The sequence below is a fragment of the Lineus longissimus genome, chromosome 7 (assembly GCF_910592395.1).
Source record: "Lineus longissimus chromosome 7, tnLinLong1.2, whole genome shotgun sequence".
Taxonomy (NCBI): domain Eukaryota; kingdom Metazoa; phylum Nemertea; class Pilidiophora; order Heteronemertea; family Lineidae; genus Lineus; species Lineus longissimus.
The window spans coordinates 1,692,063-1,716,361 of record NC_088314.1 but is presented as its reverse complement, the minus strand read 5'-3'; the positions used below and the strand labels follow the sequence as shown (position 1 = coordinate 1,716,361).

Genomic DNA, 24,299 nt, shown 5'->3' with positions numbered 1-24,299 from the left:
TATGGGGTAAGCATCGAAAAACGTGGCAATCTGTCTGTTAGCGTTGCCAAACAATGAAGGGAAAATGACGAATCTTTTCGGTATGGTGATCAAAGTGTTCGAACAGTACGCACTGATTCTTTTACAATATTAAAAGCCACTCTGAAAAGCTAATTGGCATTGTCTCTTTCCGCTTAAAGTGTTGAGCTACTAACCTCAAAACTTTTATATCTTTATCTTTTTTTATCTTTTGCGATTTGTTCCAGATAATTAGACCTGATTTGACCTGATTACCTGGAACATCAAGTACCAAACACAACCATTTCTGTTATACCTTGTCGACTTGCTTTCCGGTCCCTCAGACTGGGTCACTTCATTCGGAGATCGAATAGCGAAAACGAAAGACGCATTTCTACAAAGCCCCGATATCTCGATTTTGAGATGAAGCTATTTCTTGTGCTTCTGGCAGCAGCTGCTGCTGTTGCTGCGAGCAGCCTTCAACGGACTAACCACCAGGTAAGGACATTTCCTTCCTTATAAGTTTGTTTTAAGTTTACTGAGCATTGTACCACAAACTAGGTAGATATGAGCATAGTTTGGGCCTGCAAACGAACAAGCAAGTCCATATTTCTATCCTTCCTCAAAAGGATCTACTTCTAAAGGAGAAAGCTGCAGCCACTTATAATGTACAAAACGCAAACTTCGAGTGAGCTGAAACAAATAGCTGATGCTTCTCGCCATTTGAACTTTGGCGTCAAGTACATGCCCTACAAGTAGTTCACCAACGCCTGTGAAAGCGGTAACTTTGAGAAATGCGCGGTGCACAATTAGGCCACCATATACAAGAAACCTGAAACCAAGACACGATTCACAAATACATGTATTTTTAAAATATCATGATATTCCACACTTTTTTGCGGCCATAACTCATGCCATGTTGTTTATTTCAGGAAAGAGAAAATGACGGCAATGAACTTTCTGCCCAAGGTCAAGGCCACGATGGTGGGTATCACCGTTTTTGTGCTCACAACCAAATTTTCTGCATAACTGATAGATGTGGTTTTTTTTACTATCAATGGACATTCACCGTACAGTCTTTTGATGTTTTCCTCTAAGTATAACACGTAAAAAGGTGAATATTGTATCATGAATTGTGTGACTGATTACAAGTTGAACAGGTCACAATTGACCATTTATAAATTTTTTCAATGAAACGGTGAAAATCAAGTTTTGACGTTATTATCAAGAAGTTATACCAATCGAGACGCCGTCGTGTCCTTTTTTCAGAATTAGTCAACCGATATCGTCGTGCCCCAACACCCGCACCAGATCAGGCACCCTTCATGAAGGATACGTTCTTGCGGAAACACGTGGCACGGGCGGGCGAGATGGGCATCAGTGGCCGAGTCGGCAGCACGCCATGGAAAAACAGCATGGCGGGTTTTGCATTGAATAAGGCGAAAGACGGCTACAGGAGTGCGAATCCACAAGCGAGACTCCGAGACATTCTTCCAGAGTCCTACACGATCATTCAAATGAGAGATAAGAACGATTACAAGGTACTCCGTGAGGATTTTGAGAGCCGGTCCGGAGACAGGTTCGTGACTGATCACATCTTTAAAGTGCACGAATTCGAAAGAAAGCAGGATGGTCGCAGCTATGACTACAAAAAGACGGACCAAGTCAACCTCGATTTGGGTGTTAGTAACGGGGAAGTGAACCATTTCGCTGGGACTGTGAAGTGTCGCAATAACGGCCGTAGACAGGGCCGGAGGCGCCACCAGAGGTCTGTTTTCCGATTAAACGGCCAGCTGTGTATGCGCAGCTGGGTTAACCCTTCGCCACCCGAGTCGTCGGTGAGTGCTAGGAACCGGGGAACCGACGACTCCTCCACGGGCTCCAGGCCTGGAGGTACTGGCACTGGCACGCAAACCCGCCCCGTGCGCTGTCTTCGGGGCTACCGCCGTGTTGCCGGAAGATGCCGAAGGATCCCACGGCGAAGACAACAAGGCTAACACTGTGTCTGGCCACATTGCCTACGGCCGATATACTGCCAGTAGCCGTTTTTAACGTAGCCTTTTAGTGTCACAAAATATATCGTATTGAACTTTAGTCAAATGCATCGATAACGAATTTTGGAACATATTTTCATGTATTCGCCGATTCTAGAACTTTCAAAGTCGTGTGGTGAAAGCCCGAGATAATTTTGTCGGCCTGAATTATAGAAAAAGCTCACAGCTCGTCATTACAGACGTGCACACGAAGTATCCAGTATGACTACCATGTGAAATTTTGATGAAGTCCGATAAATTACACTGCCAATTGTAGCTGCCAGGTCCATGCATTTGATCAATTCCGCTTCTCATCTAATCCGTCTGATGTATTTAGAAGGACACAAAGAGAGTGTATGCAAAGCTTATAAAGAATATATTCATAACAAGTTGTACAATATTATAGACCAATACTGTCAGGAAGGCAGCTGTATATCAGATTATATAGTGAAGGCACTATCAGCGGAAGATACATCATAACAAACAAGATGCCAATGATATACAATTCAAGTTCTTCGGCAGCAAATGGAGAAAAGGGGGGGGGGCTCTGGTATAGCCATAAAACTACTGTTGAGATTTACCCTCTAATAATGTATATTACATAACAAATGAGACTCGAAATTTTAAACCTCGTTACAACAACAACAAAAATTTTTGTTAACCTATTACAAAGAGATTCAACGAAAGTTTAAATCTCCTTAGCAAATCGTCAGCTGCAGTATACGCAATTTACACCTGCAACCCAGCAATGAATGCAAAAGATGCGGAAAAAAAGTTAACTGATTCCGATCCTCCGTTAATCATTAGGCGTACACCACCAACAACAGTTCGGACTTTGGTTACACCAGTTCGACAGTGGGATCAACAACAGGTCTAAACGAAAGGCTTTAATCTCGTTTGTTTTCGCCAGAGGTTGTAAGATCACTTTTTTCTTCATCAGCAAGAAGAGTTTCTCGAGGAACGGCTAGGTCGTTTCCATAAAGGCAGACAAGGAGACTGAAAGAAAGGAAGCAGTAGATCTTTAGGATAGCTCGGTTGTTTTGGTGAAGAAACTTCAAAGGCAGCAATACGGTACATGCCAACTACTAATGGGACCACTGAGCTTTGGTGCTTGGACTGCTCAGTATGAGAGTAGGGACCACTCAGCTGCGGCTGCTGGTAGTATATAAGGTTTGTATCATGCCTGGAAGGCTGTCGAGATGTAGCCAATAGCACAGCGTTTTAAACGATGGTGCAGTATAAATTAACCAAAACTATCAAAAATATAAGTTACAACTTACATGGTAACAAGTATTGTGACAACTCCAAACATTGCACTGACGATAAAGACAAATCCCTGCATGAAGAAGAGAGTCTTCTGATAGATGAGGTTCATCACCAGTGCACTGGTCAGGGAGACCAAGGCTTCGAGGCAGCCCACACCCGAGAACACTTTACCTGCAAATAAAGAATGCTGTTAGGCTGTGGCGAAGGTGTAATGTACAGTTGGCATGGCGTTGTCCGGGTTATCAGCTTGTCAATATATTTAGGAAAAAGACAACAAAAAACGTGCAAAACAGTACACCAGAACGATATTGCTACGTAGCAGCAGAAATACCTTTGTTATTACACGTTTTTGCATTTTTCAACTTCATCATATTGATACTCCAGTAATGATATCAGACCAATAGGTTGGGTATTGCTATGAGTGTTATCATTGTTGATGGCGGACCCATCAAACTTACCCTGTTCATCGACTCGTACTAGTCTGGATGTCAGTGACCTCAACATCGGCACGCCTACCAATAGGAAGGCACCCACCAGAGCAACTGAAATTAAATCAGAACATCATGAATGCACAAGATACTGTTGCCAATCGGAATCTATGACGGCCGTAGCGGAGTAGTCACTCGGACGGTTCGCCATCCATTTACCACGCAACCAGTTTTGCGAGGGAGTTTACCTGTAACCGTCTTAATAGGCAAGAGGCAGGACATCTGAGATGGCAAAGCAGGGAGAAGTCTTTTACCTACGAGACGCTGCCCTTATAGATAATCATGCTACACCAAGCAAAAAATTATTTGGCTAAATGACCTACCTGTTAACATGAGTAACAAGTCCTCCGCCCAGGCATTGACCAGATTACTTGCTATGAGCGAGACAGACCCAACAACAGCAATCCATATCTCAGGCATCCCGAACATCTTCAGGATCTTCAGCCCGACGAGTCCTCCAAACTGTATCGCAAGAGCGCCCACTGCCTGGTAGATGCCTACCTCCACGGACGACCAGCAAAGAGGAATGTTCATGGTGAATAGGATTTGTAAGGTGAAGCGGGATTGCAATGGAAACGTGTACAACATGACTGCTAGGGTCAGGAGGAACAGTTTTATATTCCTGCTGTTGTCCTTCTCTGTAAACGATCTGTAGGTTTGCTTTAACGATCTAAATACAGAGAAGCTCCTTTTCTTGTTAGGAACGACTGTTTCGGGCACGAAAAAGATTAGGTATATCATATTCAGAATAAGGACAAGAGTCAATGTTAGATAGGGCCAGAAGAAGCCGGTTGCTTTAATGAAGTATCCTAATCCGAGTTGTGAAATCGCCATTGCTAGTGTCAGACACGTCTCTGCTATTGTTAGCCTCATGCCCCGCTGATCTGGTCTGGTGATATCAGCGATGTATGCAAACACAGCAGACGTAAGAGTAGCAAAACTCCCTCCAAGTCCATCAAAGACTTGGCCAATCAAGAAGCAGTAGACTGGGAAGTTGAAGTAGATTATAAAGCAGTTCAACACAAATTTGACAGTGGTTGATGCGCAAGGGATCAGAAGAGCAACTCGTCTGCCGACACCATCGGAATAAGCACCATAAATCAAGGTTGTGAAGACAGACAGCAAAGATGGTAACACCTGTAGGTACATCATCCATTTGGAAGTCTCGGCTTGCACTGCTTGGGTCGCCTCGTAATATGGGTCAGACTTATTCACGTGAGAACAAGGACCGGTTCCATTAATTGTTTCAGATGCGTTGTCGTGGGTCACATTGCTTAGAATTGGGAACTGCTCTGAGAATCTTGCATAAAGATACTGCTCGACGACTGGTACGCTCCCTATCATTGCTATGCTGAACATAAAGAACACTGGTTCCACTATGACAGTCCTCTTTGGTATGACAACCTTTGACTGGGTGGTCCTGTCTTGCACTGTGCCTTCCAAGTTCAGTGCGTCGGAGGAGGAGGAGGAGCCATAACTACTACTTTCCTCCTTCAAGAGAGGTTCGTTCTCTTTGGGGCTCATTTTGCTGGTTTTGGGGCTTGGTTTCTCCGGGAGCCTGAATCGAGATAAAGCGTCGTTATGTTCACATTCCATATCATACCGACCAAGGTGTATCATATGGAATGGGTCAAAACAGCATGAAGGAGTTCAACCGGTACATTCAGATCAGGCCTTCATGATCACCAAAACAAATGATAGTCGGGGTACTGGGCCTTAGACGAGGCACATCTCCAGTTATAACCGCTCGGTCCTGTATTTGACCAGTTTGAAATTCCCGCGCTACACGTGATCAGTACGCCATTGATGTCAGTTGGTGACTAGTTAACTGGCTAATTACAAGGGTGTCGTCTGCTGTACATCACCATCAGATTTTCGAACATGGCAGGCGGACTAAAAATGTCATTGTGTGCCGACACAATGGAGTAGAAGGCCATCCACGATACGAGACACAAACAAGCACTCTCATCGCAGCGTTATGCCGAGTTGTTTGGATTGTCTGGCCTGAGGACTCCACTTGGTTCAGCTGGCCAGCATGCCAGTCCTGACGAAAAACCTGTGAGGGCCTCATTGTGGCCTTTAAAGAAAGGAAGAATCTTACCTTTAAGTCATTGCTACCAGATTGCAGTTATGAAGGGTACACTGGCTCGGAATCATGTGCAGAATTACATATCACAAATCACCGACCTTCACCTCTTCAGAATATAAATCGGTTGGTTGAATAAGCGATCGCATGTGGTGTGTGTGGTTGGGAGTGGCGCGAAGTTTTGAACTCATGAGGAATTCCTTTTGTTGACAGTGCCAGTGGGCATTGTGGGGCTTTGATTCGGTCTGAGTGTTTTTGATCTGTAATGATACTCAAGTGGTAGGTGTGCGTGGAAGTTGTGAGATGTGTAGCTTCATGGGTAGAGGAATGGAGGAATACGCTTGATTATTATGTCTGCCTAGGAGAATGGCTTTATATTCAAAAACGATAATAAATTCAAAGATTGCTCTTAAAGTAAGATACGAAATGCAACTGTATATCCAAATGATATCAGTCATTGGAAGTAAATGGATCAGGGAAGTCGTTTTCGAGTGGGATCAATGACCTCGTGCCTACTATGTATGCCTAGTACTTTAACCTCAATCAAGGGCCTTAGAATGCAAGTAGGCCTCTTGATTATGTATAATTATCAATATCGGCATTGTGAAGTAGGACATAAGCTGGGACCAGTGACGAGAATGGCAAAGCATGCTAATGCTACCAAACATGCAACGAATTAATCAATAGTATGAATAGTAAACGAGGAAGCCATGTGGTGTCCAGGGTAAACAAGTTGTGTCGGAGTCCTAACGGATTGGCAGGCGACCATTACCACTGCTTAATATAGGTAACCGGAAAAACGCCGACCGACCGACCAACCGACTGACCGACCGACCTTCCGACCTACCAACCCAAGGAGTTTCGTAGTTGAGTCACAGGTCTCATAAGTCAATGTGATATATCCAATCCACGATAGCAGGTCACGTGAAATGAAATTGTAAACAAGCGCACGTGCGCTGGTCAAATGACAACAAATGCATGTTGCGCGTTGCAGTTCATGCATTGCATCGGTCGAGACACTCGAGTAGAAAAACTACAGTGCATAGATTAGGCCCAAATCATGTTTTTATATCCACCGACCATGTAGACAAAGCATATCTTTAGAGTATCGTTGTCAGTTCCTTACTGCGTGAACTCGTTTTCCCGGTATAATTGACTGGAGATGCTGCTGTCAGACACGTCGGACTCCATCACGTCCATTGCGCTGGGCACTACACAGATACATGTGCTATAGAGAAGCGAAAGGGATACTGCACTATGACGGTAGGTTGGCAGGTCAGTCGGTCGGTCGGTCGGCGTTTTTCCGGTTACCGGGCTATGAGGCGCGAATGGGATGCCGTAAGTGAGGTTGTCAGAGTCGGCGAGTAGGTCGGTCGGTCGGTCGGTCGGTCGGCGTTTTTCCGGTTACCCTTAATATACATGTAGTATGAATTATGACCCAGATCAATGCTATGCTATAGTATAACTATCGGAAGTTATAGTCCTATACATGACACAGTGCATGTAGCTAACGTATCGCTGAAGACTCCTAGTGATTTTTTCACCTCTCTCTGCTTTGGGCAGTATAAGTACCTAAGACAGAATGTAATTGTGAAGAGATGGAGTTTCTTTAGCGAGAGCTAATTTAAATGGTAAGCTACTTTTGAGTAAATTCATTTTTTACACCCTTGCAATATCATGACATAAACCTTCCCACATATGGGACCGCGTTACTTTAATCCGCCAAGTCCGATGCTGTCTTGTGTCTTGTGGTAGTCTTAAGTCGGTAGCCTTGTTAGATGACAACCTTGTAATACCATCAAATAATGAAAAACCAATACATTGGTCGAAAGGACATACTTGGCTATTGTGAGTTCCTTAACGAAGTCAAGCTATATCTATATACTGCGTCGACTCAATTATGCACCGATACCGGTGTAATGTTTTTGAGTGTTTCTGTTTTTGAGTGTTTCCCCTCATTGTTTGGGAACGCTCAAAAATAGATTGACAAGTTTTTCTGTGTATCCCCCCTATTGAAAAGTCGTGGTCTCTCTAGCTGCCTATTGTTTGGAAACACTGACACATGGGGAACAACCACAGATGTTACACCGGCTCTAAGGCCTCAACATTTCTGAAACTACAGTGTATGGTTTTTGCTATGCATACTTCGATTCTTTTTTATGATGTAGAAGTGACGACCGGGACATGGTGCAAAAGAGAGGGAAGGCTGGTCTGAACACCGGTTGCACCCTGAAGCTCCTCAAGTACAGCAAACTCCTGCCAAGGATCGCCGCGGAACAACATGTTCTTGGCAAGCACAAGAACTTCCTGGCCGAGTATGGTGAGGGGGAGCTGGCCATTGATGACGGTGATATGGAATGCCTGGCCTTGGAGTCTCTCTTTTACTCTATGAACAAGCGGGGACGGTGGCTTATTGAGGAACAGGTCAGTAAAGAAAGGTTACGGTTCATCATTTTCTCATTTCTCGGCATCAAACCCATCAATTTTTTTACGTGGAACGATCACAGTTACTCTGCGCAGTGAGAGGCACTTAGCTCGGTTTTTCTGTCTACTTTGAATGTCTCGAGAGACCACTATCGGATTTAGAGAAAGTAAATTGCTTCTCCAACTCTATTCAGGTTCGAGCGTCCATGATGCAGCCACCAACTAGTCGTCTCCGGGTGATAATGTTGACCCGGGAGAACCCCCTCGAGGTCTCGCCAGACAGAGTCATGGGTACCAGCTACGACGACTGCCTAACCTACTCTGACAGCGCCTTGCAGACGATGGTAGAAGCTTCAAGGCCGTGCAAATATCAGGATATAATAGGGAATGCGTTGCAGTATCTGCACGAAGGGGAAGATGACAAACTTTTGTCTCCTTACGACGCCGTTCGGGGACATTCGCGAAGAGGTGTCCAAAGGATGTTGCCTCCACCTGTAAACGGGTACAGTGGCGCTCTTAGGTAGGTTAGAATCATGAAGAAGGAAATGGCGATGATGGACATCTGCTAATTGAACATCCTCCCAAATTTAGGACTGATTAATACTTGTGACTGTTTCAGGTGTCTGGCTGAGGAACGACAAGATCAACGTACGGTGAGAGAGAGCAAATTTCAGTCCGTCCCAACAGTCAAGTATGAAATCTTTACACCACAACAGATCTCGGCCAAACACTTCAGGATTAGAGACAAGGAACCCGATGGTTAGTAGAAAAGATCTGAATGTCTTATTTACACCTGATTAATCAAAGCGTGACTTAGAAATAGAACTACATACTTGTTGATAGATGATGATGCTGTTTTTGGTTTCAGATTTCAAGAAAAGAAAATCGAAATACCCTCGCACGAGTACGAGACTCATCGACGATGGGTTAAACTCAGGAATCACACATACAAGTGAGTTCCTCACCTCTATTTTACTTCTTTCACAATCTGTCCCGCTTCGGTACAGTGCTCAATTAGGCGTACCCAGATAGGATGAAGCAATGAGTGGACAAAAATGAGATGCGTGCGAATCATCCTTTGGAGGGGTAAGTGAAAATTAACTGAACACGTTCAGGGCTGGAATGGAGAACATGGCTTGTTACGCAACTCCTAACACCCAGATATCATCAGAGTTACAACTGGAAGAGACAGACCCTATCTATCACCTTCCGAAAAGATTCTTTTACCATGGGTACTTGATTATCTCTCGAAGCAGTGGTGATGTTCTCTCTTTTCTTCAGAACGACGTACGACGTGTAGGAAGGTCAAGGCTAAACATGTGAAAGTGGCAGACTTCAACAAGGGAAAGCTTGAGGGTGGACCTTGTTGGAAGAGTAGTCAGAGCAAACATATGAAGCTAGGTCTCTATCTGCATTTATTGGTGGAGAAGGAACTCGGCAAAAGGAGGGGTTGGGGAGAGCCTGCAGGGGACAAGAAGTCAAGGCCTGCTGGGAATGTTGAACAGTCAGGGGTGTCTCGAGGTGAGCGTTTACCTAACTTGTATATTGAATGATTGGGAATATGGGTCTTCCACTCTCTCCTAGTTTATCGCAAGCAATGCTCCCTGAGAAAGACCTTAAAGCCAAAGTCGTTCGCCGCTTACCGGTTGTTCGAAGCAAGGTACATGTACTGAAGTCATTGGTGTCAGCCTCAACTGGACATTATCTCTACAGTTAAGCACCCTAGTCTTAAGCTGAGTTAAAGTTAATGCCAAATAGGTGACGAACAAAATAAACATGGAAGCATGTGCTTCTTTGTACCAGTATTTTAGCGTATTCTCCCAGTTGTGTTACAATGATAAGATACTGATATTGATAAATGCCTCATTCTACATGAACAGGTACTGAGAAGATAGAGCAAGACGTTACATGTACACGAACAGTTGCTCAACAAACTGACGAGGAATTGTTTTTTATAACTGAGACCCTCACAGATGAAAATGACAGTGTGTTTGAGACTCGCGAAAGTATAAAAAAGGCGGCTGTAGAGACTCAAGACGTTGGATCTCAGGTGTGCAGTGATGATGTAGAGTTTGAAGGAAACACGCCTCATATTGTTGAGTTTCCGTTTGAAGTCCATAGGAAGCCGAAAATGCCTGCCAAGTCTGTGATATCGCAAAACGGGAAACACCCCAAACCGAAGATGCCAAAAACCATGGTGCTAAGGAACGGTAAGTTGCAGATAGAGCATCGGTTGACGGTATGAATCTTCAACTATGCTGTCATCCACATAAAAACTTCGTAGTTTAGACTCGAAGATACGTCTGATATCCACATAAACATTCACGATTGTTAACGCCCATTTTCCTTCAAGCCTCTCAGTGGTCTCGCAAGGCTAAGACAATGGAAGGGATGCACGTGTTCTTATTACTACATGTATCGTTATTTTTCAGATCAAAACTTACAACTCGCCATCTTGCCAAAAGAACCTGCTGTGTTATCAGAGCAAAGTTTAGAGTCAATCGCCGCAGAGGTTGGAGACTGTATGGTACTTGCTATGAACCTCAATGTGCCAACACGAATGCTGGCCATCCTTGCTACCCATAGGTTTGAGAAGATACAGACTAAGTTAGAAATGTCGGTAGAGTTCTTAAAATGCTGGAAATCAATGAGATTGACTGCCTCTGATAATGCTAAGGTTGACGAGTTGGTACAACAGTTGGTGAGGCTGGGGAGGCCTGATGTGGCGAAGGTTGTTAGGAGGTGTCATCTGATTGATGAAGAGCTTACTCAGGAATCGTTCAATGAGAAACAAAACAAGGGCTTCAGGCGAAAATGAGGTATACTAGTCTATAAGTGGTCGCTGATGTAATGAACTATGCCAGTGCTTTGGATGTTCAGTGCATTGTACAAGTGCTTCCATGCAATAAACAAACCATGTCGATAATTGATTAGACGAGAGAAAAACGGGACTAATCTACTCAGCATGTTCTATTGTAACTAACATGTATTCTGTTGTCTTCAATAGAAATAAATCTATCTGTAGGTTTACCACCCTCCGACTTTATTTGATTTGCATACAGAGAAAACTAGTATGGGTCTGTAGGCTGTGGCTCGATCTGGCGGGCTGCAAGAATTCGAAACAGGATCCCCATTCGGCCTGATCTGCTCTCACACTGGCGTAACAGCCTTACCCTCCAAAAGGGTCCTTATATTTTATATGGTGACAGCTTAGAGTTTGCTTCTATAGAGATCTAAGACCACGGAATACCACAGCGAGCAAATGTGGGTGATAGAATCCTTTATGCCAAGAAGGCTGAAAATCGATCTACTCGGGCACGCGTCACTACTACCAGCTACCATGGTGCCCGTCCAACTTAAGGGCATGGTTCTAAGTAGTAGGCCTAGTTGTATTAGCAGCCGCCGCGTATGGTAGTCTCGTAGTAGTAGTAGTAGCGTCCGGGACACTATCCACAGGACATTTAAAACTGTTACACTTAGTCTCGGCTTTCCTCAATCGATTTCGATAATATCAATATTTAGTGTGTGGGGCAGTTCTTATAGACGTTGAAAACGGCACACGCTAGTTGCCCCATGTGTGGTACGAATAAAACCTGTGGATATTGTCGAATTATAATGATCGCTTGAATAAGCTTGCTGTTTATCATTAGTCTGTTGGTGACTACGGTGTGTGGTGACCGCTAAAGGCTTATACCATTACCATAGGCTTTACCGACCACTTTGTATAGAAGCACGGTCAACAAGAAAACAAAATGGAACAGCCAGGTAGGTCTATATCGAACGAAGAGTTAGATTTATTAGATTTCCTTGTCTAGTATCTAAGCCTTATGCGATTTTGGGGGCTTTTTGTCTCTTTTAATTCTCATTGAAAAAGCAGTTGACAAATTATGCTGAGTACATCGTTTCTTCATTTGTTGAGTGTTGTTGGATATCATGTGACAAGACGTGTTCACGATTCTTTCTCAGCTAAATTCGATTGAGTCCACAAGGTAAATTTTGAACCTTCGAGTATATTTACAAAACGTTAATGTTGACAGTAACTAATTGATTGTTTGGCGTCATTATTCTACCATACATAACAGTTTCCCCTTATTTGGAAGATTTGGCTGCCATATTTCGCCAACGAATTATGAACTATCAAGCGCTGTAATGCTTTTCCTGTCGCACTGTTTAGCGAAAGAGGTGCAACTTTAAAGTGATATCAATAAAAGGCAGAAAATGCAAAAGAAAAAAAATAAGTGAGATTATCTCTTCCTTAGTTGAAAAGACTTCATATCGAAGATCATGTCAACGAAAAAGCTGCACTATCAACAGTTATATGCAGCCATGTGTCTTGAAATCAAACGTCATTTCAATATAGGTTTATGTAAATAAAGACAAAGTCCCCTTATTTCGAAACAAAGGTAATTTTCAGGGATTAACGAATTTCTTTATGAAAATGTGCTTCACTAGTTGCCCATTGTGTTATGGACATGCACAGTTGTGTGAACGTCTTCGGACGCTTCATAAATTACAATAATTTATTTGCACAAAGGTCTTAGGCCTGGGAAATGTTGTACAGTTACATACTCTGTATGCACAAAACAGCATGCCCATTGCCATTGTCAACACAGATATTTCAATATAAACCAACTCAATCTTGAATAAGATATTATGTTATAATAACTCACTTAACAGTATTATTAGTGCCTGTGGTGTTAACCAGTTCTCTACACAAATGGCTCAGGGAAAATGTATTATCGATCAGAATAATCTACCGTTAATGATCAGAACACCAATACGTGCTCCATGTAAAACATGTAGCGAATGACTTGAGTACGATCATACAACTCATACAGAGTTCGTTAACTTAAACACGGCCTAACCATGAATCTGAGATGGTTAGTCCGATGTTTCAGTGATCTTTATAATACATGCAGCATGAAGGAAACGGTGTCACCCAAACCAGACAGGCCCAAAGCGAGCTTGAATATGACTTCATAGGTCGACGAGGTTATAAGCAATAAGACAAACACACTTAACACATGCATTAAGTAGTAACACATTGACCCTTCACATTGATAAAACAGCATTTCAAAGATTGAGAACTATAAACTTATTATACGTCTAGCCCTTATACATGCTTCCCGAAATTGGATGACGGTTTTACCAAAGACTTGGCCTCGCCATTCGATAGGGGTAAATTGATTGATTGATTCCCATACACCAGAACTATGTTTATTGAGTTGAATTACTATTCTTCTTCTTTATTGCTGATTGCAGTTTGCTACTTGACTGAATTCAAATCTTGTTTTATCTTTGCAGACGAGAAGCCTCCTAAGCCTGAAAACGAGGCGTTCAGCGACAACAGTCTGAACTGCATCGCCAAGGAATGCGGCGGCATCCATATCATGATGCAGTTGGCCATGTACCTCAACATTCCAAACACGACTATCGTCAAGTGTAAAATAGAAAAGGAGGATAAGGGACAATCTGATAAGGACCTCGGTGCTGCCCTGTTCAAGTGTTGGAAGGAAATGAAGTGCGGGAAGGAGGTAAAAGAGAAAAACAAGGCCCACGAGATAGAGAGGGCATTGCAGTCTATCGGTCGGCAGGACATGGCGGATGCTTTTATGGAATGTTATAGAAACCACCAGGAACTGACGCCGGCAGCGATGCAGTAGGCTTGCTACTGCATCTTTTGAGACTATTGATGACTATTCCAGACAATATTTAAAGCGTCTCTTGCAGCACCTCTGTCTACAGGGAGGATTACAAGGCAAACTAACAATAACGCTTGGCGACATGACAACTACCCAAGCTGCATGCGTGAATACGCCCAGGGCAGACCATTTTGTCGTCCTGATCGTCTCATGCGTTAGTGATGGCTTGCCCGTAATAAGTAGAATGGTCACCTGTTCTTCAGTGGATTATGTTTTCAAAATAGATCGACCTGTTGGGTTATTTTTACATGGAAACTGATCCTTGGTCGATTGTGGCCAAACAAGGGGAACGTGCCTTATATCATCACAATAGAACAAATGGTACGCCTTCTGAATAATGGGTGATTAAACATATTTTGTTACTACTTTAAGAACTGATTGTTCTGTTGGTATTTTTCAATAAATGATATTTATCATGTGGAAAACTTGATTACACCTACTTGGAACATGTCACAAGTCTCCATGGACGGCTTACATACGGCGCAGCTGCGGTGAGAGAGATAAAATCGTCACATTTATAGACCGAATCGGGCCTGGCAGCACAACACCATTGCAAAAACGGTGAAAGAGATAAGACGGTCACACCAAGACCAAATCGGCCCTAGACTCTCTTTGATGTTGACGAAACAGTGAGAGAGACAGGACATTCACAACCAGACCGAACAGGGCCTGGCAGCTCCACCGTGTTACCAAAGCGGGCAGAGAGTTGACAATGTCAACCCCAATCGAATAGGGCCCACCAACTCCACCGTGTTAATATCAAGACGGTGAGAAAGACAAGACAGTCACAAATTGACCGAATGACGAGGCTTGCAGCTCCACGGTGAGAGAGATGAAACAGTCATAACTAGACCGAATAGGGCCTGGCAACCGGGCCCCGAGACGAACGAGTCTTGACAAGGAAGAAAAAACAGTACACCGGTAGTTAGTATGCAAATATAAATATTTATTACATCCACTGACAAACGTAGAAATCTCCAAGTTCCCCAGTGATGAGTATACAATAGACTGATGTTTGATACAAACTCACATACGACCTAATAAGTTAACGTACAGGGTCAGGTCACTGATGGGATCGTCACATCAACACGTATAAAATAGAAACATTCGATTTTTACAATGTACGAAAATACGACTTGTCGCATTCCCTTGTTGTTCACTCATGGCAGTTGACTTGGGTCTACTACACAGACAAAGGACCTGGATATCAACTTGATAACGTGACATCCACCCATGGACGCCCATTTGACATCTCATCAACTAGACAGACGGAGAATAATGACAACTGACATGATTCCAGTGGCGCAATGGGTGGACGTCTGTGGATGTAGAAGCAAATCAAAAGTTTTTTTTGTTTAATTTGTTTTTGAGAGTAATACAAATGGGTAAGAAAAACAGAAGAAAAGAAAGCTCGACATCAGTCTTTCACTTTGATATCAGTAGATTTTGCCTGTGTAATCCATTATCGATGGCTTGGCTAAGTGGTCTTACCATTCAGGCAAGGAGCTCCGTACGGAGAGTTGTCGCCAAAACAGAGTTATTTTGCCTAGACATCCGCCGATTCGATTACCGCCTTGTCTGGGATCCTAATCGTACTCTCGCTACGCCATGGTGTCTCCGTGGCATAGCCGAGGTGTGTCTGGGCGTTTCAAGGAAGTGTCGCCGGAATGGCGATCTGGCGACAACGCGTCGTTCGGGAATCCTTGCTTGACTGATAACCCGATGCTATTGATCACTTGAGAGAAGTTCAGATGACGATAGGCAATCATTCCGAAACTTGGTTTATATGTTAGATTGAAGAAATGCTTCTGGAGCAATCGAGGGACCGTTTTTCAAAGAATAGTCCTTTTTGGGGCGATCCTACCATTCCATACCAGGATCTACCGATTTGCTTTTTGGAGAGAACGAACAGACGATCGATATTACCTAACCTGCCTAAACAAAAAGGGACTGTGATACTACATCTAGTTGGCTGCAGTGAGGTGAGCGGGATCCAAGCCAACCATCTTTGACTCATTAGACCATCGTCACCAGCGGTCTAAAATAGCCCCTCATTGTGACCCTTGGTCATTTACAACAAAAACTCGCAACAAGGAGAAGTTAACGTCAAAGAGCACCAGGTATGCCAGTTCTGATTTCTTCCAGGAAAGACACAGAAACAGTAACAGAAGGATTTCTTGAACAATTATTACATCATACGAAATGTACATTCATGACAGGATGCAGCTTTAACAAAGGGTGAACATGTCTCCGAGTTTATTCGATATGTAATGATATGTGTACAAAACTTCTTGCCTAGAAAATGGCGAGAGTTTTAGAAATATGGTGGTGATTCCAAGCTTATGAACCTGCTTTGACGCTGTTGAAAGGGTCCCAAGCTCAGTCCTTGGCAGTTGTATCCAGTTGAAACCACTATTTCTCCAAGAAAATCAACCCAGTCAAAGTCAATTTGGTCTTTTGAGATCAGCTTGAAACACGTACGTGTATACCTTGCAAGACAAGATTCGATTGATATTCTTTTCTTTACTTTTGGTTAAAGTAACTTTCTTTCTGTGTGCCAAACAATTGGGTCGGCACCAATGAAGTTGTTCGAACTTAAAGACAGTTGCAGCTGTTGACAATTGAGGCCACTGATTAACTTTAGTACTTGTATTTTTTCGATAGCTTCGTAAATGACAGCAGTACGGATAACATATTTTTGGGATTCTTTGCCAATAAAAAATATATGGTAAACATAACGTAGATACAACATCACAACATTTGGATTACCCGCATTATGAAATATCGGACATCAGCACACACTGTCATTGGCTTAGGAGAAGGACAGACCTTTGGGTTCACAATTAGACTATACACCGTTCATTTGCATCATGGCCCATCCGTACCCGCGTAACTTACAAAACATACTACATGTACCATATTTCATCTGACATCTCTAACTATATTCTCAGGTAAGGCTGCCCTTTCAGAGTGACATTTAATGACCCAATTAACGGAAATGCAAGCCAGAATGACAGATTCACACCGGTAAAGCCTCCCATGCGGTGTATTATTCCTGACATATCAGCACATCAAGCCAACCATTTTGTAACGGGACATTCTGACACCTTAACCCGCAGGTACAGTATGTGTTTCAGTACAATTTGGAGATCTGTTCACTTTTAAAATAGGCCGGGTCTATTTGGCAAGCCGTTCGCCGAACAGGCATCTTTTTTTGTCCTGTTTGGAGAGCCGCTTGCCAAACAGCACTAAAAAGCCACCCTGTTAGGCCAGCCGGGCTTGCCAAACAGGTAAAAAATCTACCCTGTTTGGCGAGCTGGAGACTTTACTTTAATATTAATGAGTTCGGCTCTCCATTCAGGACAAGAAAAGTCGCTGTTTGGTAAGCCGGGCTTGCCAAGTAGTCACTTCCTTTAAAATAATACACACTATGTCAGCTGAGGGCCTATACACCGAATGACAGTTATCACAAAGATACATTAAGGAGCGGAAACTATGATTGTGACTCAGTCTCTCTATGTATAAGTCATATAACAGAAGAAGTCATTGATGATAATAAACTCCTCCGAGCACCAGTTCATTGGGTACACATTTTACAAATGACCTAAGGAAGGTTTTGACACTCACGTAAAGTCTGGCATAGGAGTACAACTTGCTCACATAAAACTAGAGTCCCCACGAAATTGGGGAGTATATTGGGCTATTTACAATACAGCATTATCACAGTTCGTTCCCGGTCTATTTACATCTTTTCAATCAAAATTGCATACGTTTGACGCAATTTCGCTTGCTGTGACGTCATGGATGATTTACACAAGATCGGTGATAAATGAAGAACAGTCCCCACAAACTACAGCCTGCATCCTTTGGTTACTTTTTGTATGAGAAGCAATGCTGGACAACACGAAGGGACGTGGTTGTAGTTGATCACAGGATGAAATTACATGTACCACACTTTTTTACAATGCCGCACAACTGATTATGTTTTGTTCTTTATTTGTACAATAATCCATGCTTACTATACGGAGTCCAAACCATTATGATGATATGACTTGGTAATGTTTACTCTTCCGGCGAAAAACCAAAATAGTTTTTTAGTTTTCCCTGAAATAGAAATAATCACATCAGCCATTGTCGAACCGCGTGCACATCGGTAACTGAAAAACGTCAATGAACACATCAGCCGTATAAGAGCACATTTGACCTGTCACGCCAGGTCAGCTCCATCAAGGGTCTCACTGATTGGTCATAGCTAAAGTACCAATGTTTGGGAGCAGCATAGAGAGCAGGTTTTGAGAATTTATCCATTTCAGAATTCGAAAATCCTCCTGTATAAGTATCGTTGAATGCACTTAGTAAAATGTCATTGCCACTTGATTAGACTCTGATAGAATCTGTTACCAGCCTCAATCATAGATACACCGTATCTATTGACTTAGATTTCGTTTGGCAGTTCTTCAAATGCTGGAGCCTCGGTGGCCGAGGTCTCGTCGAGTCTTCTTCTATCGTGTGTTGAACGTCCAACGAGTTCGTGATCGTTAGGGGCAAGGGTGACATGAGAGGAGAGTCCATTGGCGGGGTGAGTGGAGGCGTCGACTGCATTGGCATGGATTCCTGCCGTTGAGGACTGGAATAAGTCGAGTTCTTCTGTGAAGGCGACCTGGGCGGGAGGTGGTTCCGTTCGCCGTTGTGTTGCACATGGTTCGCCCGGACTTCCTCGGGACTGCTTGATGACGGACTGCTTGTATTCTTGGGTGTTGGTGGGCTCTGTCTGCCGGTGGGCTCTTGGCACTGCGATATGGATGCGGACTTCTTGTGCTGATGTTGTTTAAGGTGTGTGAGATTTGGATGAAGATTCAGATGCTTTAGCAGCATCCTTGGTGACTTTTTCTTGTTCTTCCCATCGTCTTGCTGTGCATGCATCATCTTGTCTTTGTATCTCTCCTTAGCCTCTCGAAGGTGCTGCAACCACGTCGCCTGGAATAAACGCATAACATTACTACTCGCAGGAGAAATTACAGACATATTGCAAGCCAACTACTCAACGAGAACTACGCCTAAAGAAGACAAAGTCACGCCAAATCATCTCGAACTTTGAATTCTTAATCTAGCAAATGTAATACGATTTGAGGCCGATAGGAGGAGCTACATACCTTAATGGCGTCAGTTGCTGCCTGCAGGGTATAGACACCAATGATCTGTTGAAATCGGCTAATCTGCACCAATACAAATGCATGTTTCAAACCATTCACTGAAACACAGAAGATTGTTCATTTGAGCAAGTAAAGGATAGGCTATCAGCGTAGCGTAATCGCAAGGCTATCAGCCGAGAAATATCCAAATGTGCTGTGACCACTCGATGGAAAGCTCTCCATCAGCGTTCTTTAACATTACTTTTGATTAAGCCGAATCTCCTCTAACATAAAGTCATAGAAATTGTTTCGGGTGCGCAACTGCCTACCTGACGCTTCGTGGTGTCCTACATCGTGTATTGTGAACCGGTCAAGGGCGATTGGCTGCTTGTAGACGATCAGCGATTGGTCAGTTTGCACCTTATTGGTACCGGAAGGAGTCATGGTGTCTGCTGGTGGCGCCGCGATCGACGATTTCTAAAATAGCACATTCGGATAAGATTATCTCAAATGCAAATATTTTCATGATAGAAGGACCTTTCTCATCGGTGTCAGCCTTTTCTTCTGAAATCGCGCGTCAACATTATAAAGAGTTCTCTTCAGAAGAGGTTTTGTGTGCCCTAAGACTGACCCAACCCTGGGTCTCAAAAGAGAGGGGAGACAAACCAAAATGGACGTTTGAGCTTAGATGTTTAAGTGAGACAGGGGTTGTTCTTTCTCTTCTTCGTACAACAGCTGATGGTAACTGCGTTCGGGGGCATATTGGAAAAAGGTATTTATGACCACTTCCTCTGCAATATCATGTTTCATCTTAATCGCCCGCTCCCATATTTTCTCCCAAATGTTTAAGGCTCTCAGGTAACAGGCGATTTAATCTGAATTTGCTTAATCTGTCACTCATCAACACGAACGAAAAATTGAACCCACAAGACCCACGTACCCTCAAGCAGCGACAAAGTCACAATCATAGTAAACTACAGACGGACAAGAGCATTTGAGATACAGGGTGCGAAAAGTGCATCTTTCAACATAAAAAAGACACTTCACAAAATGACATAACATAAAAATTACACTTGACAAATGAACTGAATACCGGTACAAGACGGGTGTTACTGTAACAACATCTAACACACTGTTGTTTTCTTGTTGTTTTAGAGAAGAACATACGTGGACTGCGTTATTTCTTTGAACAGCTAAAAGTAATTGTGCCCCCAGAACAGCTCCAAAAACAACGTACAGCAAATTGTGTTACACCAGGACACCACGTCCCTTCTCCATGAACTTTAACCGAGGAATTTGGGATAGATTAATGGGATAATGTTAGTCCTCATGACAAGATTTGACATTGATGATATGACTTCATCCCCCACACCGTACAATAAACCACGTGTTCATGCGTCACCAACTTCGACACTAATTTGTTAAACCATAACAATTCCATGCCTCAACATTTGGCTCCTACGCACCCAGTTATCAAGAGAGAGCCTCCCAGCCTGCGGGAAAGAAGTTACAGGTCAATATCAGAACGGGCATCGACACGAACTAGGCCTATTCTTATTCTATAAGTTCAACATTTCACAAAGTTTCTGTAATAATGCGTGGACGAGTATGATGCGTGGACGAGAATGATGCGTGGACGAGTATGATGGCACAACGCTGATATGGAGTATGAAAGTAGCAGGGCTAATTGTTTTCCCAAATGGCAAACACTGCAAGGGATATAAGCCACATCTTCAAACTAGCAAAACGATCCCATAATAACAGCCAGAAAAGCGGAGGAACATTCTCTTAGCTACGATATTCCAACTTCTATCGTTCTATCACACGAACATAAAGAAATGAAATAGGGATGAACATAATGAGAAATTATCACATTTGTTAAAACAAACACATTTTGCACGTTTACACCTCTTACTTACCGACTGTGAACATGAAAGGAAATTACACCGAAACATTAGGTCATGTGGACAAACAAGTTCAATGTATTCATCTATTCCGACATACATTAGATTAGTACCATGAAACATGTCGGAAAGGGAGATTCATATTGGCATCAGGAAACTGGACAGTTAGAGAACGCCGAGTGCTGCAAAGCGGAATCGTTCTCTCTACTTGATCTCGTGAGAAAGATCGATCCAAGACGCCCTAATGCAAGTACACTCTCGGAACCACTCGAGTACATGTAGTCGTACTTATACAAAAGCTCCAATTGGTAGACGTCCGTCTACTAGGTGAACACTTCGAACTCTTAATACCTTCTTAAGGTATAAGACTGTCTTTGGGGCTGAAGCCTGTCATCAACCAGTCGACCATTTATATTCTAGAATATGGATAGACCTGGGCCGCGATACTAACTTATGATGCCAACAGTACACCTGTCTGGGAGTAGACCTATCAACCCAACTTCACTGATCTATGGCTAAGCATTAGGACGGCACTGCCTGCCGAGCATTTCGGCTGCAGCGATGTTTTGATAAACCATTCACTCACCTTCCTGGTTGGCTTGCTCCCCTTGGTCTTGGTCAGCAACAGGATATCGTCGAACAGGAACACAAACACGTCAGCTGGTTTGGAACTCTCTGAAAACAAAACAGTTACATTCAGATTGATCACCTTCTTGTACATTACGTTTCTCAGGCCTTGGTATAACTTCAGCTGTGGATGGGTAGGTCATTACAACCACTGGTGGAGAAGAGTTTCCAATAGTGACGTTTCAAATCTATTAGTCTAATTCTTCAGGAGTTCTGCATGTCTTAAATGACTAACTTGTCGATTGTACTGCAGGAACCTACAACTCACCCATCATCATAAGCTGTCCCTCGTGTATCAGTTGCCTCTTGGGACTTGCCAGTAACCGCTCACATGGTTGTCGCCCAAGAGTGTGTTTGAGGAACTCCGGTATGTAAACCCTGGGATCCATCTCGTGGATGGGCTGCCATACGAGTTGGTGCTGGATCTCTTGTACCCTCTCAAAGTTCTTGAGCCATCGCATCTTCTCCTCTAAGCTTTCTAGGAAGAGAAATCAGAGCATAATCAATAATTGTTTGGCTTCACAAACAATATCAATAGGGTTTTGACAAATTTCTGTTGATGCTGATCACCTACCACCGCAAACATCTATCGACTCTACATCTTCTATGGGGTATTTCAATGGTGATAAAACCACACCAAAACGAAATTCGGTGACAGCTGCACTTGGTCTTCGCAGGTGCTACTACTTTTGTTTGGAATCAGTAAAATGCATGTAGAAGCCTTTGCGCATGATAATGTCGGAATCCATCTCTAACTTACTTAAGTATGATTCCGTTTTGCTCAATGACTCCGTCAACTGCTGTTTCTCGTCAGGATCTGTGGTGTATTTCCTTATGTTGTTGAGTAAGAGTGGGAGCTTGGTGCAGTGCTGCATTGGAGCCACTAGGAGATCTGTCAGCTGCAACCGCTTACATCGCGGATCCGTCTCGCACCACTGAAGGAATGAGAAGGGAAAAGATGAGTTTACCGTAATCTTGAGGACTGGTGGCAAGGTGAATATATACGACTCGTCAAGGTTTTAGCATTATGCATTATTTCTCCTTCTGATCATTGGTTACACGACGACATCTTGCGAAGGGGTTGTGCCCTGACACTACTAGCAGTACAGAACCGGTTTTACAAGTGTTTTTGTTGAAGAAGACAACACCGCTACTGTACTGGGGGTTTTATAGATCACTTATCTTGACGATATAAGAAAACCACGAAACTACATTGTTACTTCTTCATCATCATCATCAGTATCATCATCAGTATCATCATTAAGGCATCATGGGCCAGAATTGGGCCTTTGCCTAACTTTTACCCCATTAGCACTGGTATAATCTTAAGATACAGTTTGACATGAACAGGTTGTCAAGTACCTTTTCAAATTCACAGAAGTCCTCGTTCTTCCTCATCTGCTCCAGGTAGTTGAGTGCATTGGTGTAGTTGAGGCAGTAGGTATGATAGACCTCACCGTTCTTGGAATGTTGAGCAAACTGCGGAAAACAAAATAGTGTGTTTCAAATGATAGGTTGAGGACTTTATGAAGGAAATCTCAGAGAATCTTTGCTCAGTGCGTTCGAGCAAGACGGATGGTTCATGACGGCGATGATCGTAATTTACAGTCATTCTATGACCAAACTATGGGGAATTAGGAAAGGATTTGCAGCGAAACGCAATACAATTACCACTCACCCTTTTAAAGGCCTTAACAAGTACGGACGTGCTCCCGAAGTTGGATGGACTCATATCCTTCAGTAATAACGAGATGAAATCGCGACAGAATGTATAACTAACCTGAAAGGGTGATTAAAAGAAGTTTTCAGATGATGTCAGACAGTACTAGGATGAAAGCATCCTAAACTGATTAAGGAAGAGAGGGGCTTGCGTTTCCCAGTGTTTTTTGTATTTGTACTGACTTTATTAACTTACGTAACAAAGTTCATCCAAGTTTCCTAACAAATCCTGAGGCTCGCTATACATGAGATGTCCGTCAACTTGTAACTGTTTCATCGGCTCCATGAAACACTGAAAAGAAAACGAGAATGTAAACTGCTCCACTAAAACCACAGCATGTTACGTGTCACGGCATCGACCGCACCACATACTTGGTGCAGGAACATCCGAGTGAAAACGGTCATACACTGCTGATAAGACGCAAAACCTGTTCATCGTTGCCATCATTGCCGAAACGGACTCATCGAATGGACTCGTTTTGCATTCTGTTCTGGCTCAAAGACACTATCTAGTCAATAAATTCACTACCAGCATTGGAACGGAGTAATCGTGAGGTCGAGATTTTCTGCAACTGTTTCACTGTGTGTTTTGTTACTAATCGCTGCGATGGCATCCATGGGGTAAGGATGGGCACGTAACTCGTCGGATATAAGAACTTGTTTCACTTGTTCCTGTCGCTCGACTTACATGTTTTAGCACCATTAAATGATCAATAAGAAAGATCAGTTCACTCTTGAATATCTCCCAGACTGCCTCCCGTCTTTTCCGCTCGGTTTCTGAGATCCTCATCGGGTCCCCTTGTTCGTCTCGACTAGCTATCAGATCGGACCAATGCACATCCTAAAAAGAGATAGACTTGGATCTTGGTCTTTTGTCTCATAATAATACAAAAATAATGTAACCGAGATAAGGTAACGAGC

At 43.2% G+C, this 24,299-nt stretch overlaps 5 protein-coding genes across 9 annotated transcripts in view; 3 read left to right on the top strand and 2 right to left on the bottom strand.

Moving 5' to 3' along the window:
• Nucleotides 1–304: 304 nt before the first annotated feature.
• On the top strand, nt 305–2,428 carry LOC135491160 (uncharacterized). The gene is made up of 3 exons (XM_064776855.1): nt 305–495; nt 930–981; nt 1,267–2,428. The coding sequence occupies exons 1-3, from the start codon at nt 421–423 to the stop codon at nt 1,992–1,994; spliced, it is 855 nt and encodes a 284-aa protein (XP_064632925.1). The 5' UTR covers nt 305–420; the 3' UTR covers nt 1,995–2,428.
• Nucleotides 2,429–2,842: 414 nt separating this feature from the next.
• LOC135491159 (lysosomal proton-coupled steroid conjugate and bile acid symporter SLC46A3-like) lies at nt 2,843–5,974 on the bottom strand. The gene is made up of 5 exons (XM_064776854.1): nt 5,886–5,974; nt 4,108–5,342; nt 3,755–3,838; nt 3,311–3,467; nt 2,843–3,026 (listed from the first exon to the last, which is right to left on the bottom strand). Exons 2-5 carry the CDS (start codon nt 5,306–5,308, stop codon nt 2,918–2,920), a joined length of 1,551 nt encoding a protein of 516 aa, XP_064632924.1. The 5' UTR covers nt 5,309–5,342; nt 5,886–5,974; the 3' UTR covers nt 2,843–2,917.
• Nucleotides 5,975–7,272: 1,298 nt separating this feature from the next.
• On the top strand, nt 7,273–11,324 carry LOC135491176 (uncharacterized). Its single transcript, XM_064776878.1, has 8 exons — nt 7,273–7,501; nt 8,039–8,294; nt 8,489–8,814; nt 8,914–9,053; nt 9,163–9,246; nt 9,576–9,815; nt 10,175–10,504; nt 10,727–11,324. Exons 2-8 carry the CDS (start codon nt 8,055–8,057, stop codon nt 11,110–11,112), a joined length of 1,746 nt encoding a protein of 581 aa, XP_064632948.1. The 5' UTR covers nt 7,273–7,501; nt 8,039–8,054; the 3' UTR covers nt 11,113–11,324.
• Nucleotides 11,325–11,930: 606 nt separating this feature from the next.
• Nucleotides 11,931–14,421, top strand: LOC135490701 (uncharacterized). The gene is made up of 2 exons (XM_064776074.1): nt 11,931–12,059; nt 13,599–14,421. The coding sequence occupies exons 1-2, from the start codon at nt 12,047–12,049 to the stop codon at nt 13,955–13,957; spliced, it is 372 nt and encodes a 123-aa protein (XP_064632144.1). The 5' UTR covers nt 11,931–12,046; the 3' UTR covers nt 13,958–14,421.
• Nucleotides 14,422–14,927: 506 nt separating this feature from the next.
• LOC135490699 (rho guanine nucleotide exchange factor 12-like) overlaps nt 14,928–24,299 on the bottom strand; it is a 110,053-nt gene continuing 100,681 nt past the window's right edge. For all 5 annotated transcript variants that reach the window (XM_064776068.1, XM_064776070.1, XM_064776069.1 and 2 more), the window contains 10 exons: nt 24,067–24,219; nt 23,575–23,670; nt 23,338–23,439; nt 23,022–23,138; nt 22,420–22,594; nt 21,928–22,137; nt 21,619–21,707; nt 19,458–19,605; nt 19,150–19,247; nt 14,928–18,973 (listed from right to left, as the gene is read on the bottom strand). In XM_064776068.1, the coding sequence (XP_064632138.1) occupies nt 18,407–18,973; nt 19,150–19,247; nt 19,458–19,605; nt 21,619–21,707; nt 21,928–22,137; nt 22,420–22,594; nt 23,022–23,138; nt 23,338–23,439; nt 23,575–23,670; nt 24,067–24,219 (1,755 nt within the window). In that variant the 3' untranslated portion in view covers nt 14,928–18,406. The remainder of the gene's footprint in view (nt 18,974–19,149; nt 19,248–19,457; nt 19,606–21,618; nt 21,708–21,927; nt 22,138–22,419; nt 22,595–23,021; nt 23,139–23,337; nt 23,440–23,574; nt 23,671–24,066; nt 24,220–24,299) is intronic.